The sequence below is a fragment of the Octopus bimaculoides genome, chromosome 29, assembly GCF_046866305.1.
Source record: "Octopus bimaculoides isolate indiv1 chromosome 29, ASM4686630v1, whole genome shotgun sequence".
Classification (NCBI taxonomy): Eukaryota; Metazoa; Mollusca; class Cephalopoda; order Octopoda; family Octopodidae; genus Octopus; species Octopus bimaculoides.
Window position 1 is genome coordinate 9,611,379 of NC_142956.1, and position 17,500 is coordinate 9,628,878.

The window sequence follows — 17,500 nt, forward strand, 5'->3', positions numbered from 1 at the left end:
TCCTTTCCTTCGTTTTCCTGCCATTTCTTATCTTTCTCTTCCTTCCCACTTTTCATTCCATTTTCCTTCTTTTCTTTCTTTACTCCTTCTTTCTCCTCTCTTTTCTATTTCCTTCTCTTTTTCTTTACTAATTTCCATACATCACCTCTCTCACTGTTTATATATATATATATATATATATATATATGCATAAACATACATTTATATACACATATATGTATACATAATATATGTTTATATATATATATATATGTGAAAGAGAGCCTTTACCCTCATGTCTTCTCACTTTACTCTCCTTCTTTCTCTTCTTTTTCCCTTTCTCCCTCTATACTACAACCAGCCTACCAATTTTCTGATTGTTCATAATCACCATCTTCCTTTTAACCCTTCTAATTTGTGTTAGTAGAAGTAGTAGTAGTAGTTGTTATAGTATTAGTCTAAGAATTAATCATTTTGTTTCCTTCCCCTTTTGTTTGGTTTCTTTTTTGTGTGTGCAAACAGGGGAAAACAGAAGAAAATACTTGCATTTACTCATTCCAATTTTTCTCTTTTTTTCCTTCTGCCCTTACCTTCTTCCTTTCAATTTCCTTCCAACAAAAACCTTTTCTCTTTTCACCTCCATCCTTTTCTTTTAATTTTCCTTTTTGCTGTGGATTCTTGAGAGAAGAAAACAACTGAAATATATATATATATACATATACATATATATATATATATATATATATATATATATATATATATATATATATATATATATAGATACATACATACATATATATATATAAATATATATATATATATATATATATATATATATATATATATATATATATATATATATATATATATATATATATAGCAAAAGAATATTAATATTAAAAGTAAAAAGACAAATGCTAACTGCATGCAGCACCCTCTACATTACTTCTCCAGACTAGAAAAAGAAAAACAAGATCTGAAAGAACAACACGAAGAAATCATAATTGATATGAAACAGCGTGAAAAAATGATGGTAAACTGAGTGTCCACCATTTTGTTTCCTGTTAATGCTAATATCATTATTATTATTATTATTATTATTATTATTATTATTATTATTATTAATATTATTAGGATTCCACTTGACATCTTTGTTGGCTTTGCGGCTTCCAATGAGCCCTTTGTTAAAACCCACAACTGTTTAATGTAGTGGGTCCAAGGGTTGATGTGTTCCGTTCGTCCATTGCACTGCCAACGCTACAAATTTTACCACCACTGCCACTGCTGTTGTTGTTAATGAATCACACAAAAGGCTTCACTGTTCATTAAAAAGAAAAAGCAAAAAGCAAAAAAAATGTGAGAAATGGCGACCATACAGAAAAATAAAAGCTCATTTGCGCAGCTCACAAATAAATGCGTGCATATGTACACACAAACACTCATACAGACCTACTTGCGTACTTACTTACACATATAAAATAAATGTGTTAATGCTTTGTTGCAAATATTTCAAAGCTTTCTGTGTTTAACAATACATATATAGGTTTTATACATACATACATACATATACATATATATATATATATATATATATATATATATATATATATTGATAGAAAGGACAACAAAAGAAAGAAAGAGACCTCGATATTATGTAAATAGAGGAATTTATCTGTAAAAATATGTGACACTTATTCGGTGGCCATGATAAAACTCTGAGTTTCGGATGCCGGGGTGGGAGCCCACGCCAACATCTCTTCAGTTATCCGGCCATTGAAAATTCCTGTGAAAAATGACAGTTAAACAAAGGGAAAATGGTTGACCGTTATTAAGACAAAATAGCTATAGACCGGTAAGTGAGGGGAGGGGGTAAAGGTAAGGGAGTAGAAAAGTCTATAGTGTTCGGATAACTGAAAAGATGTTGGCGTGGGTTCCCACCCCAGCATCCAAAACTTGGACTTTTATCATGGCTACCGAATAAGTGTCACATATTTTTACAGACACACACACATATATATATATATATATATATATATATATATATATATATATATATATATATATATATATATATATATACAGTCCTTTATAGCACAAATGCTGCAATTCTGAATTTCATTCCTAATTTTTGAAATAAAAATGGTTTATTTAGCAATCATCTGAGAATATACTTTCACTGTCACTGCTAAAATCAAAGTAATCTTAACATATGAATATTGTCAAATGATTGCTTACTTAATTAGTTAATTAGGCATGAAATTCAGAGATACACAGTGTGTATGCACATGTGTGTGTGTGTGTGTGTGTGTGTGTGTGTGTGCATGAGTGTTCATGAATGAGTATGCATTCATAGTCATACATATATATATATATATATATATACATAGATTCATTCATGACACTAACAAAACCAAAATGGCTACTATAATATAATATACACCACAAATAGAACCATTTAATTTAAACAGTTCTTTTTGTTTATTATTATTCTTTTTCTTTTCTTCTTTTCTTTAAATTGCATGTATTAACAAAAGCCATCAAACGTTTTGCCTTTTAGCCACCAGGTGGCCATGGATTAATGAATTATTGCATGAAATTGCTTGTTTGTTTATTTCTGTTATCATGGCCTGTTTATATATTTCAATTTGTTTCTCTCTGTAAAACAAATGATAATGACAACATTGGGTCACTAATGAAGCAGATATTGTGACTCTGGGTAGATTTTTATCAACCTCAACACATGATCTTATTAAACAGAAGTCCCTCACTGTATTAGATGCACACCACTGCTCATCTCTCTTGGACCAGGCATAAGGATTCATTTTCTCAGTTGCTTCTGGCAATTTTCACAAAAATGTGTTTTCATGAGGTTGATTAAAGCTTTGACCTTGTCTGAAAATCTATTGGTCATTGACTACAGCAATGGTTGCAAAGAGGGTCTATACCATCTCTCTAGAGGGATGTCAAGAGTCATGAAGGGAACAATGACTGATTTATTTAAATCTAATTACAGCTAATACCTGTAGGACATAAAAGTATAAAATTCTAAAAGTTGTGAGATGTAGAATGTATCCAAATATTTTGGATGTCCAGTAATTAAAAGTTGGGAAACTACTCAAAACTCTGGACTACATGAACAGGAAAAGAAACCTGAATTCTTAACACTGAAGCATTAGACTCTGGTATTAAACAGGGCTCCATATTAGGGCCTACCAATCTAAGCTTATACGTGCCAAAATACTAGATCATCATCATCATCACATGTACTGTTGCTATTAAGGACCATTTGCACCTTTCATTTGCAAGATTTTAGGGGGATTTTTTTATGCAAGGCAACACTCAGTATTAGATGTTTTTTATTGTCATGTGAATAGGCTGGAGTAATGTTAAAGGAAGTGCATTGCCCAAGAGCACAACATGCTGTTCGAACTTGGAAATCGAACCCTCTGCTGTACTGTTCTGAGCCCCAAAGCATAACCACTCTGCTACATGCCTTTACAAAGTACCTAGTTGTGGTGTTGAACAGGACAGAGAGTTCCGCCTTGCCAACTAAGGATAAGATATTTAGCCGAATGTAGATCTGGTCCTATTGATGTTGATGTTAGTGCTGTTGATGATGATGAGTATAAGGATGATAGTACTGATGATGATGTTGTTGCTGTTGTAGGGATGTTCTGATAAGATGAGCAAACAAATGGAAGCCCAGCTTTCTGAACTCAACGGCAAGATTGATGAACAAGCCCGCAGCGTAAGTGAACTCACATCGCAGAAGTCCAGGCTGCAAGGAGAGAACGCTGATCTGACCAGGCAACTGGAAGAGGCTGAACACAACGTTGGTCAATTGACAAAACTGAAGAACAACCTCAATCACCAGCTTGAAGAAGCCAAACGCACTGCTGAAGATGAAGGAAGGGTAAGTATAATGGACAAATGTGTTAATAAAGGCAACCACACAAGCTTTCCAATGCACACTCTAGTATATGTATGTGTGCATGTATATATATATATATATATATATATATGTGCACCATATACATATACAATTATACACACATACACTCACACACACACACACATATGCACATATACATACATGCATATATATATATATACATACATAGAATCTATATATATAGAGAGAGATATATAAAATACATTTATATGTATGTATATATATATGCATACATACATACATATATATATATATATATATATATATATATGATCATCATCATGTATATATACACACACACACACACACACACAAACATAAATATATTCATCCATAACCAAAAGTGATTCACTCTTCTCATCTTCCCCTTCTTTCTTCCTCTAATTGCCATTCTTTCTCTGCCTCTCACTCCTTCACTCCTCCTCTCATATATACTCCCTCTCTCTCACTTCCCATTCTTCTCATCCTCTTTAGCTCCGTGTCAAATTACAAGCTGAAGTCCGAAACCTCAACGCTGATATCGATGGTATTCGTGAAACCCTTGAAGAAGAACAAGAATCCAAATCTGATCTTCAGAGAGCCCTGTCCCGCGCTAATGCTGAAGTACAACAATGGAGGTCCAAGTTCGAGAGTGAGGGTACTGCCCGTGCTGATGAACTTGAGGATGCTAAGTGAGTACTGCACTGAGAATACTCCTGTTTGTGGCACACAGTAGATGTGAGTGTGAGTGTGTGTCTGTGAGTGTGAGTGTGTTTCTGTGAATTTGTCTTCATGTTTCATTAATTTACACATACATATGTGTGTATGTGTAAATTAATGATTGACAAGGCGTAGAAGTCGCTGTGTGGTAAGTAGCTTGCTTATAAACCATATGGTTCCGGGTTCAGTCCTACTGCGTGGCACCTTGGGCAAGTGTCTTCTACTATAGCCTCGGGCCGACCAAGGCTTTGTGAGTGGATTTGCTAGACGGAAACTGAAAGAAGCCTGTCATATATATATGTATATATATGTGTGTATGTGTGTGTATATGTTTGTGTGTCTGTGTTTGTCCCCCCCCAACATCACTTGACAACTGATGCTGGTGTGTTTACGTCCCCATAACTTAGCAGTTTGGCATAAGAGACCGATAGAATAAGTACTAGGCTTCCAAAGAATAAGTCCTGGGGTCGATTTACTTGACTAAAGGCGGTGCTCCAGTATGGCCACAGTCAAATGACTGAAACAAGTAAAAGAGTAAAAGAACAGGGGTCATGCAATTACTTTCATTAGTTTACATCAAAGTATGGGCCAACACAAGGTTTTAAAAAGTGACATTCTCCCAAGATTCCACAAGATCAAATTGAACCCAAGATCTCATGCTTGTGAAGAAAACTTTATTATCACTTAACCATACTGTATATATTGCATGTGAGTGTGTGTGTGTATCTGTTTGGCTGTCTGTCTATCTTTCTCTGTCGATAGTTCTGATCTGACATTTGCTGAACTTTGTTGAACCTTGTTGACTGAAACATTTATTCACCTTGTATTTGTCCAGACGCAAACTCCAGGCCAAATTGAGCGAAGCTGAACAACTGATCGATTCCTTACAGAGCAAATCTGCTGCATTGGAGAAAGCCAAATCTCGTTTGCAGGGAGAACTTGAAGATATGATGATTGATGTTGAAAGGGTAAGTGTATATAAACATACATACACACAAGCACACACACACATTCAGATAGATTTTGAGCAGATGAATGCGGTAATCTACATACACACAGAGACGCACACATATATATGTATGAATTACTATATATGTGGAGGTGCATGTCTTAGTGGTTAGGGTGTTAAACTCATGATTGTAAGATTGTAGTTTCGATTCTTGGACCAGGCGACGCATTGTGTTCTTGAGCAAAACATTTCATTTCATGTTGCTCCAGTCCACTCAGCTGGCAAAAATGAGTAATTCTACAACAGACTGGTGTCCCATTCAGGAAGAAATGTATATGCCAGAGAAGCTAGGAACTAGCCCTACGTTTCTTACAGAACAATGTGGACTAACCATATATGTATATATTAATGATGGTTTTTTTATGTTCAGCTGTGAACAGTTCAATGATGGCTTAGCAGGTTGAAACTTTGAACTTGTCAACAATATTCTTGTATAAGAATAATATATATATATATATATATATATATATATATAAAACGTATTTTTCGTATATTGGAGCAAATTTGGCTTACAACCGTTTCTAGTAGTCATTATAGGTACATTACTGATAGGTTTATTCAATTGGTCTATTGATCAATTGAGAGAAATTGGATGACCTGAAAAAATTAATGCTACTTTTGTCAAAGCCATTTTTGGTTATATATATATATATATATATATGTAGCTCTACTGCTTATTTTTACAATTGTTACTCTTTAGCTGAATATATACATACATATATAATATATATATGTATATATATATACATATGCATTAACACATATATATATGCATGTATATCTTTCTCATACCACAAACTAATACTATTTTTCTCTTTCTCTCTCTCTATTTACCAACACACAGTCCACCGCCCATGCTAACAATCTTGAGAAGAAACAACGTGGATTCGATAAGACCATCAGCGAATGGCAACACAAATCCAACGACCTCCAGGCTGAATTGGAGAACGCACAGAAGGAAGCCCGTGGCTATTCTGCAGAGTTATTCCGCGTGAGAGCACAATGTGAAGAGGTTGGCGACACAGTGGAGTCTTTGAGGAGGGAGAACAAGAATCTCGCTGGTAAGTCTGTCTGTCTGTCCTGATTGAATGTTCTGAATGTTTGATTTTACCAAAAGTACTGAAGGGTTGATAAATTCAACTGTTCCTCCCCACAAAAAAATCTTTGGCTTTGTACCTATGCAACAAATTAAAGGATACGCAGAATTGTTAGAGCCACATACTATTTATTTATTTATTCTGGCTCTTTACATTCCGAGTTCAAATCCTGCCAAAGTCAACTTTACCTTTCATCCTTCTGGTATCAATAAAATATAGTACTAATGAAATACCGGGGTCAATGGCCTTTCCCTTAAAACCACTGGCCTGGTACCTAAAGCAACAATTATTATTATTATTATTATTATCATTATTATATCATGAAAAATCTCAGCTTTATTTTGCTGGGTATGATTGAAAGTGTCAGCTGCCCACAGCCAGCAAACTAAGGTGACACTTGTTTACTGATCATGTTTCAGGAACTCTGCAAAAAAACTCTTGCAGATCCAAGCAATAATGATTTTCATAGGTGTTCTACCTTTACATTTGTACTCACCTTTTTGAGCCAGATTGGTAGTTGAGTGCTGTTACTTCCAAGTGCACCAATCACTATTGGTATCTCATCCACTTTCTTCATTGCCTACAACCTGTGTATTTTCCACTTCAATTTGTTGTAGTTGTTCACTTTTTTCTTCTCTCTCTCCCATCCTATTGTCACCAGGACATGCTATGTTATATCATCATCGTTATTATTATTATTATTATTATTATTATTATTATTATTATTATTATTATTATTATTATTATTATTCCTATCCAGACGAGATCCACGATTTGACTGACCAACTTGGTGAGGGTGGCCGCAACACCCATGAGATTGAAAAGGCCCGCAAACGTCTTGCCCTTGAGAAGGAAGAACTCCAAGCTGCACTTGAAGAGGCTGAAGCTGCACTCGAACAAGAGGAAGCCAAGGTCATGCGTTCTACTCTTGAAATCTCTCAAATCCGCCAGGAGATTGACAGAAGATTGCAAGAGAAAGAAGAGGAATTCGACAACACAAGGTGAGCAGTAATAGCTGTTCTGGCTCAGTGTTTTCTGGGTTCAAACCCTACTGAAGTTAACATTTAAATAAAACATCAGTTAAGCACTGGGATTGATATAATCATCTCATCCACTTCCCCACAAATTTCTGGCCTTGTGTCAAAAGCATAACCACTCTACCTTAACAAAACACTTAGTTGTGATGTTAAATAGGATAGAGTATTCAGCCTTGCCACCAAAAGACAAGATATTTAGTCGAATGTAGATCTGGTCCTATTGATGTTGATGTTAGTTCCAGTATTTAAGGGTGATGGATTGGCAGAATTATTAAAACAATTATTAAAACAAAATTATTAAAACAAAATACCTTACAATACTTCTTCTAACTCTGCATTCTGAGTTCAAATCCTGCAATGATCAACTGTGCTTTTCATTGTTCCAGTATCAATAAAATACAATACCAGCCAAGTATTTGGGCTAATGATATCTGCTAACCCCTTCCCTTCAAAGTTGTTGACCTTAAGCCAAAATCAGAAACCATTATTATTATTATTATTATTATTATTATTATTATTATTATTATTATTATTATCATCATCATCAAAACATTCATATAAAAACGACAAGGTGATTAGAACTTGAATGCTTTTTGACATAGGAGGTCTATCCAGTTTGGGCTAACCTGCTGGAAAACAATGATAACAGAAATAAAAACGATTATAGCTACTTCTAGATTACAACATACTCGTTAGTATCATTACAATACTTCATTGCTAGCATCACTTAATTTTGTACATTAACATCTAAAGGAAACACTGATCTTTAAACTTAACTTTCACTTTCACTTTCGTTCTCAGACGTAACCACCAACGTGCTATGGAATCCATGCAGGCCAGTCTTGAAGCTGAATCCAAAGGCAAAGCTGAGGCCATGCGCATTAAGAAAAAATTGGAACAAGACATCAATGAACTCGAAATCGCTCTTGATGGCTCCAACAGAGGCAAAGCTGAACTCGAGAAGAACCTCAAGAAATACCAAGCACAAATCAGGGTATGTATGCAATTACATTTGTGATAATGATGATGATTATCATCATCACCATCCACAGAACATATCAGAGCATGAAAGTGTAGTTTTTATATTGCAGTGGCTTCCACTGAATGTAACCAGTTTCATTCTCACTTTCACTCTCTCTCTCTCTCTCTCACTCTCTCTCTCTCTCTCTCTCTCTCTCTCTCTCTCTCTCTCTCTCTCTCTCTCTCTCTCTCTCTCTCTCTCTCTCTCTCTCATTATTTCTGTCTGTCTCTCATTCAATGCTTATTTCTCCATAGGAATTACAATCTCAAGTGGAAGAAGAACAGCGTCTTCGTGATGAAGCTAAAGAACATTTCCAAATGGCAGAGAGGAGGTGCGCTGCTATCAATGGTGAACTTGAAGAACTCAGGACTATCTTGGAACAAGTAAGCAAAAAAAAAAAAACTGACTCTTTCAAGATCATTTTTGCTTCTAGTCCTTCCAGAGTTGGTCAAATAAAATATCAGTCAAATACTGAGTTAGAATTAATTTGCCTAATTAATATCCTAGATGTAAATAGAATTAAAATAGAAGAGTAACTTTACCATTCCTCCTTCTGGGGTTGATATAATGGAGTACTAAAAAGGTTCTGGGATCTATGCAATCAATTAAATCCCTCACCTCAAAATTACTAGCCTTGTGCCTACATAAGATCTAATTATTATTATTATTATTATCATTATCATTATTATTATTATTATTATTATTATTATTATTATTATTATTATTATTATTATTATTATTATCCTTATCATTATTATTATTATTATTATTATTATTATTATTATTATTATTATTATTATTATTATTATCATTATTATTATCATTATTATTATTATTATTATTAAGTATCCTTTGTTAATTTCTTAACTAATATTTTTCTCTTTTTTCTCTTTCTCTTTTCCCTTCTCTTCCCTTCTCTTCATTCATTTCTTATTCTCCGTTTCTCTGTATCTTTCTCTTTCCATCCTTTTCTCTAACTTCCTCTCCTTACCTCTCTCTATCCATACATCAATCTTCTTCTCTCCTTTGCCTCACAAATTTCCCAATCCTCAATACCATTGACTGACACTCTAGGCTGAACGTGCTCGCAAAGCTGCTGAAAATGAATTGGCCGATGCCAGCGACCGTGTCAATGAACTCCAGGCTCAGCTCTCCACATCCAACAGCCAGAAGAGGAAACTGGAAGGTGACATCACTGCCATGCAGACTGACCTTGATGAACTCAACCATGAACTCAAGAGTGCCGATGAGCGTGCCAAACACGCCATGGCTGATGCTACCCGTCTCGCTGATGAACTCAGACAAGAACAAGACCATGCCCTTTCCGTCGAGAAGGTCCGCAAGAGCTTAGAATCTCAAGTCAAGGAATTGCAGGTCCGCCTGGATGAATCTGAAGCTGCTGCCCTTAAGGGAGGCAAGAAGATGATCCAGAAACTCGAAAGCCGGGTAAATATTTTACTTCTTTCTCTGTTAATTTCTTCAGCTTCTTTGTTTTAATTAATGCACTACTCCCAATACAATGATGGATTTGTGTTTCCACACCATTGAAATGATAGCATCATTAGCAAATTGGATCAAAATACCTTGTGATAGTTGTTCTGGCTCTTCACATTCAAAGCCAAAATCCCACTGGGGTCAGTTTTGTTTTCCCTCCTTTTGGAGTCAAAAAAAAAAAAGTGCCAGTCAAGAGCAGAAAATGGACAGCACTGTTAGAGTATAAGACAGGATACCTTGTATTTGTTCTGAGCTCAAATCCCAGCCTAGCCTACATGTATGTTAGACTTAATATATTGCCTAGTTTAACACTACCACTAAACACTTTGGATCCCTGTAGAAGAGTCCACTCTGTTGCAAGCTTCAGAGTCAGGTCCTGTAAAGGGTCATAAGCACTATCTTCCCACAACCAATTCCACTAGTTCTACCAGTTAAATAAACAATTAATTTTTTGACCAAAATCATTAAAACCAACCAATTGTCAAAACCATCTCATTTATTCAATCATCTAGTTTAACTAATTAACTAATTAAACATTGCAAATTTTTTGTCCTCAACAAACAGGTTCGTGAATTGGAATCTGAGCTTGACAGTGAACAGCGCCGCCACGCCGAGACCCAGAAATCTATGCGCAAGGTTGACCGCCGCGTCAAGGAATTATCCTTCCAGCAGGATGAAGATAGGAAGAACCATGAACGCATGCAGGAACTCGTAGACAAACTCCAGAACAAGATCAAGACCTACAAGAGACAGGTTGAAGAGGCTGTAAGTATTTGGGATCTGTTTATATATGTGTGTATATATATATCTGGCTAGTTAGTTCTCACATTTTCTCTCTCTCTTAAATATATATATATATTCACATATGCATGTATACACACACACACAGACACACACATTTACATAGATATATTAGTATACACATAAATGTGCAAATACACACATAAATACATTCATTCATACATACATACATACATACATACATACAAAAAATTGATTAGTTCCACACTAGGAGTGCAGCAGATCTCTGAAGAGCACAGGGTTACATAATCAGACTGTTACCTAACACTCTATCGAACCCCTAATGTGAAACCGATTGGTAAGATTGCCCATTTAAAGAATTTTTTCTTCTATTTGTTGCTGAAAAAATACAGGCTGACATTCTTTAACTATTTTCCGCAGGAGGAGATCGCTGCCGTTAACCTCGCCAAGTTCCGCAAAGTTCAACAAGAGCTTGAAGATGCTGAAGAACGTGCTGACCAAGCAGAAAGCGCCGTGCAGAAACTCCGTGCTAAGAACCGTAGTTCCGTATCTGCCGCTCGCGCTAGTCCTTTGGTAGGTTTCCATCTCCATCTTTCCATCTAGTTTCTTTTGAAGTTCTAATCATCATTTATTAATAATATCACCACTTTTTATTGTTTTTATTGTCTATGGTTTGAGAAATCTACTCTAAGCTCAATTCTCTTGGAAATTTAAGAGTAAAAACGTAAAATCTTAACAACTTGCTTATTGTTATGGAAACTGTTCACAATGAACCAGAATATTCCATGGAAAGGATCCAAAGAAGTATTCAGAGTTAATAAGTATAATCATAACATTATTATTATTATTTTATTATAATTATAATAATTATTATCATTTTATAATTATTATTATTATTATTATTATTTTATTATTATTATTATTATTTTCTATGTTACATATCATATCGTTATTATCACTTACAAACAATTCTTCGCTGAAAACTGGGCCTTTTGAATAAGCCGGTATTAGAAATCACCATCACCATCATCATCATCATTACCAATATTATCATTTGTGTTTATCATCATTCATTAGATACATGCCTACATATTCTTTTCCTTTACTTTTTCCTCTCATTTGATCTCATACAATTCTTCTACACTGTAGCTGATAAATGTGCACGAGTATGTGTATATGTATGTGTGTGTGTATATATATATATATATATATATATATATATATATATATACACACACACATATATATATATATATATATATATATATATATATATATATATACATACATACATATATGCATACATGTATATACACACATATATACATATTCATTTTTTAATACAAACATGCATATGTATATATATTTTTATGTTTATACAAGGGAGTGCTGAAAAGTTCTTGGCTTTGAGGGTGCTGCAACAGACCTAGTTGGAGGCTTTTACACGGCTTAGAAAATCTAAAGGACCCCTACAATAAGTGTGTGAATCTAAGAAGGGAATATGTTGAATAAAATCATAATTAACTGATCCTCCTCTATTTTCTTTTATCCAAAGCCAGGAACTTTTCAGCACCCCTCACGTTTGTGTATATATTTGTATGCATGTATTTGTATGTGTGTGGGTGTTTGTATATGCGTCTATGTGAGTCAATATGTGTGTCTATATCTATGAACCTCTTTCCGGCAGACAACTTCCATACAAGTCCGTGCCAGTTCTGTCTCACAATGAAAAAAGGTAAATGTAGTCAAAATAGCAACAACACAAAAAAAAAATAGCAAAATAGTAGAAACTGTGACACACTGTGTCACACTGCGTTACAAACAGCCTGTCACATTGTGTCACAAACACCGTGTTACTCTGGATTCTGTTTCACACCACCAAACTAACAATTTGCACAGGTTTTATGCTTCTTCTTCTGTCACATGCATACACACCGGGGATGATCATTTGCCCTTTTTCTAATTGTCCATTTTTTTTTTTTTTTGGTGAGTGGAAATGTATAGGACATTTAGAGTGGAGGCAATAATTGACCTCGTGGCTTTGTGCATATATTAGGTATTATTATTATCGTTATTATTATTATTATTATTATTATTATTATTATTGGTAGAATCATTAGAATATTAGGAAATAATGCCATGCAGATATTTGTACCAGTTATTTGGAAGCTGTGCACAAATCCCACTGAGGTCAATTTTGCTTTTCATCCGTCCAAAGATCAATAAAATAAAGTACCAGTCAAATACTGGTTCAATTTAATCGACTAGCATCCTTTCCCTAAAGATTGCTAACCTTTTACCCAAATTAGAAACAGTTATTGCTACTATGATTAAATTAGTTATATTTCTAAAAATTCCTATACCAACACTGCAAGTTCAAACTTGCCTCTCATCCTTTGTGAAGAGAAGCAATAAAATAAGCACCATTTAAAAAACTGGGGGCTGTTTTAATCAGCTGAATCCTTTCAGATACTGAATATTGAAAAGGTAAATAAGATCAAATTTATGTTCAGGGTTTAGGACTTTTTTTATTCCTTTGTTTAAACTACAAAACTCTTGCTCACTAAATTTAAGTTATTAAGTTAAACTGATATTCAGAGGTTTTCTTGGGGTTTTTCTGTTATTTAAACAACAAAACCTTATCTACAAGCAGCCAGTAAGTTAACTTCCAAGGTTTATAGAAGGAGGTTAAGGAAATCATAAATCATTTTAATGTTGAATCTTAATATGGAGGTGGCTATAAATAATGTAATATATTGGATTCAAAAATGCTTTCAGATAGAAAAAAAGAGCCAAAGGCCATGACAGACATAGTAGCTAGTTACAAAATAGACTTTGGCTTCTCCTCCTAAAAATTGAATACTTTATTCTTACAAGCAAGAAAGTAAGTCTGCTCACATTATGAAATGTAAAAGCTTCAAGGAAATGTGAAGTAATTCATTTTAATGATGAATCTCAAAGTAGAGCTGATCACCAAGAGTTGACACTCATACCATCATCTTTATTAACAATCCTAGTGCCCTTTGAACTCTACAATGGCATTAGCCTGTGAATAGCCATGTCATGCACCAGGTCTATCTGTCTTCTTACTTGAATACTTGGTCATAAAAACATAATACACTGAGTTAAAAAATAAACCATAGATAGAAAAAAATAATATGCTGATGGTTACCTGTGAGATTCAAACCTCAATTTATTTCCTGAGTTATTTCCTATAGTTTAAACTACAAAACCTTTACACCTAAATGTTAGGGTAAAAATAGGCTGAACTTGCACTCTGGTTTGGGGGTCCCTTTTCTGACATCACTGCAATTTTTGTGTGTGCTGGGCATGGATATTTTTTTTAGTTTATTCTCATTGATTCACCCATTTACTACAGTTAGTCACCAATCAAAGAGGCAATGTGTTTTTAACTCACTGCAAGTAAACAGCTACAAGATGAGCAAATCAATAAGTGGAGTCCTTTTTCTATGCTTTGCGATAACTTGCCCTGTTAAAAATAGCTGCTGCCAAATCTCTTCATTCTGCTATCATCTGAAATACATAGCCAGACCTCATTGAACTCCAATGATATATACAATACAAAAAGGCTGAGCTGGTCACCAAGAGTTGACACTCATACCATCATCTTTATTCACAATCCTAGGGCCCCTTGAACTCTACAATGGCATTAGCCTGTGAATAGCCATGTCATGCACCAGGTCTATCTGTCTTCTTACCTTATCCTTGGTCATAAAAACCAGGTACATGCTTCCAAGTACTTTATTCCATCAGTCAGAGCCTCCTCTAACTCATCTTCTGAGGTCATATGGAAAATCCTTTTTCAAGCAAGGAGGTACTGACCTTTGTAACAAACCCTTCTCTTGGAAATGTCTCAAGCTGTGAAGTTCATTTTATTCCACATTGTTAGTAAATCATGGAATGTTTTTGTTGTTGCTCATGTTGTAGTTGCTATTCATATTAGGGTCTTCTCCCATTTAAATTAATTTTCTTCTTTTTGTGTGTCTTCTATTGGATTTCGAAATATTTGGGGAATGTTTTTAATTTCATTCCCTTTTGTCACCAAACTCTCATGGCTTTATTCCTATAGCACAAAATATTAATTATTAATATAATTATCAAGACTATTACATTCAGAATTGAAATCCTACTGGATTTTGAATTCTTATCATTCCTGGGTTGATGAATATAAAACCAGTCATGAACTGGGGCCAATTAAAAAATATTTTATCTGACATAGCATTCTTCACTAACATTCTTCCCTTTAGCCTGGAATTATGCGAGCAAGCGCGTCATCTTCTCAGTGAGGTAATTGACAAAACTAAAGGTACGAAACACAAAAGAAAAAGAATGATAATTATTATTAATATTGTTATTGTTTTAATTATGATAGTCATAATTAATAACATCAATAATATTAATTAATATTATTATTATTATTGTTATTGTTAAACTGCAAGAAAATATATATATATCATGTTAATAATAATATGTATATATATATATATATAAGCTTATTCAAAGAGTTTCTTGCATGAATATATAATATATAATATTATATATAAAGTAGATTTATTCAACACACTTACACACTTACAGTAGTGTATTATTTAATAATTAATGTTAATTAATCAATCAATTCCTTCATTCAATATACATACATGTGTTTATTTACAATTTTTTTCTTCTGGCTGTCGCTGCTTTGAAAAGCTTGTGATGGACCTTGCAATAAACTTGTCACGCAGGTTCCAATTTAACTCTTGGCTTTTTTTGGCATTTCAGAACGCTCTCCTTTGTTCAGACGATTATTATTATTATTTTTTTACTCTTCATTCGTTTCTTAGCAATAGTAGTTGTAGTAGTCACTTACCAATGCTATTATTGTTGTTTTCATTTCTGCTTTCCTTTATAGTTATATATATATATATGTATATATATATATATACATATATATACACACACACACACACACACACACACACACACACACACACACATACACATACATATACATATATATAACTTGTTAATTTTTCAGCTACAGTAGTTGCTTCTCAATGTTTTTTAAAACAAAAAATACAATGGCATAGTATTTTTATTGTTGTTGTTGCTTATTCATCAAATTTTCTTCATTCATATCATCAACCATGTTTTTTTTTGTCTATTTTATATATTTTTGTTTTATTCTCTTGTTTTTGAAATTATCCATCATTACATTTATCTACATACAATGGAATTACAAACTGGACCTGTAAGCCTAAAATAATTGTCAGTCATATCTCCCTCGAATCATACCTTGCTTACTTGAAAAAATGGTACATGGTACAATTTAGTCCTAGATACACTATGTCTGGAATAAGAAATGGGTTGCCTCAGATGAAACATCTTTGAATCAAGACCAAGCAAGTCAGAAACAAAAGCAAATAAATAAATGCAGTGACAATATATACATATATATATGTGTGTGATGTTGTCAGAGGAAGGCTTCATAAGTCATAAGTTAGGAAAAGAGCTCATTCGTGATAAGGTAATACAGTGAAGATATTGATAGATTTATAAATTAAAAACTATTTCCAGCCAGAATATTCCTGAATGTCTTCATAATTGTTTTCCCTAAAAGCTGAAAGGATAATCAAAGGCTTATCAGACATAAAGGGCTGGAAGTGTACAGCCAGGGTTCTTTTGCAATAAAGGTACAAAAGAAACAAACAGCCAAAAAAAAAAAAGATATTTGGTAACAGTTAAAAATCTGGAACAAAATTGCAAGATATTCTGATATGTAAAAGTGGAGGCACATGTTTTTTGTGGTTAGGGTGTTGGATTCATGATTGCAAGATTGTGGTTTCAATTCCTGAACCAGGCAATGCGTTGTGTTCTTGAGCAAAACACATCATTTCACGTTGCTCCAGTCCACTCAAAAGATAAAAATGAGTCATCCTGTGACAGATCCCTGTCCTGTCCAGGAATGAATATATATATCCACCATAGAAACTGGAAATCTGACACTGTGCTCCTTAAAGAGTAATGTAGACTAACTATGGTATGCAAAACTATATATCTTAGGAAAGCTACCGAAAGGCCAAAATAGGAATCCTATGCAAGTGATATGCTAGTATTAACAATACAAATATCATAAACAAAACATGAGAAATCGAAGAAACGGTGTACATCATTTATTGAAAAAACAATTATTATTTTTTCAGTAAAAGAAACAAATTCATCCACCAACGATAACTAAGGAACTTCATTGGTAAGGAGAATCTAAGAAAATTACTTCTTAAATATTTTCTTCTTACCTAAAAAAAAACCGGGTGCTGGTATGTGTTGTAATACACCCGTCCTCTCTTCAATTAAACCTGCATTGTTTGATATCAGAATTACTACTTTATATGAGAACCTCTCCTTAAAATATATTGAATTTGAGTTTTCATTCTTTTTTGTTAACTAGTC

General features: G+C 34.0%; 1 protein-coding gene across 50 annotated transcripts in view; it reads left to right on the top strand.

Annotated features, from left to right (window-relative positions):
• LOC106872354 (uncharacterized) overlaps positions 1–17,500 on the top strand; it is a 99,135-nt gene that overhangs the window by 77,372 nt on the left and 4,263 nt on the right. For 6 of the 50 annotated variants that reach the window (XM_089345490.1, XM_089345491.1, XM_089345500.1 and 3 more), the window contains exons 29-39: positions 3,647–3,892; positions 4,406–4,602; positions 5,466–5,598; positions 6,484–6,700; positions 7,497–7,737; positions 8,575–8,767; positions 9,049–9,177; positions 9,869–10,240; positions 10,853–11,053; positions 11,471–11,623; positions 15,319–15,377. In XM_089345490.1, the coding sequence (XP_089201616.1) occupies positions 3,647–3,892; positions 4,406–4,602; positions 5,466–5,598; positions 6,484–6,700; positions 7,497–7,737; positions 8,575–8,767; positions 9,049–9,177; positions 9,869–10,240; positions 10,853–11,053; positions 11,471–11,623; positions 15,319–15,357 (2,121 nt within the window). In that variant the 3' untranslated portion in view covers positions 15,358–15,377. Of the gene's footprint in view, positions 1–933; positions 1,013–3,646; positions 3,893–4,405; positions 4,603–5,465; positions 5,599–6,483; positions 6,701–7,496; positions 7,738–8,574; positions 8,768–9,048; positions 9,178–9,868; positions 10,241–10,852; positions 11,054–11,470; positions 11,624–12,737; positions 12,786–15,318; positions 15,378–17,253; positions 17,301–17,500 lie in introns of all 50 variants that reach the window. The other 44 variants (XR_016238986.1, XR_016238994.1, XR_016239000.1 and 41 more) reach the window with 15 other exon arrangements.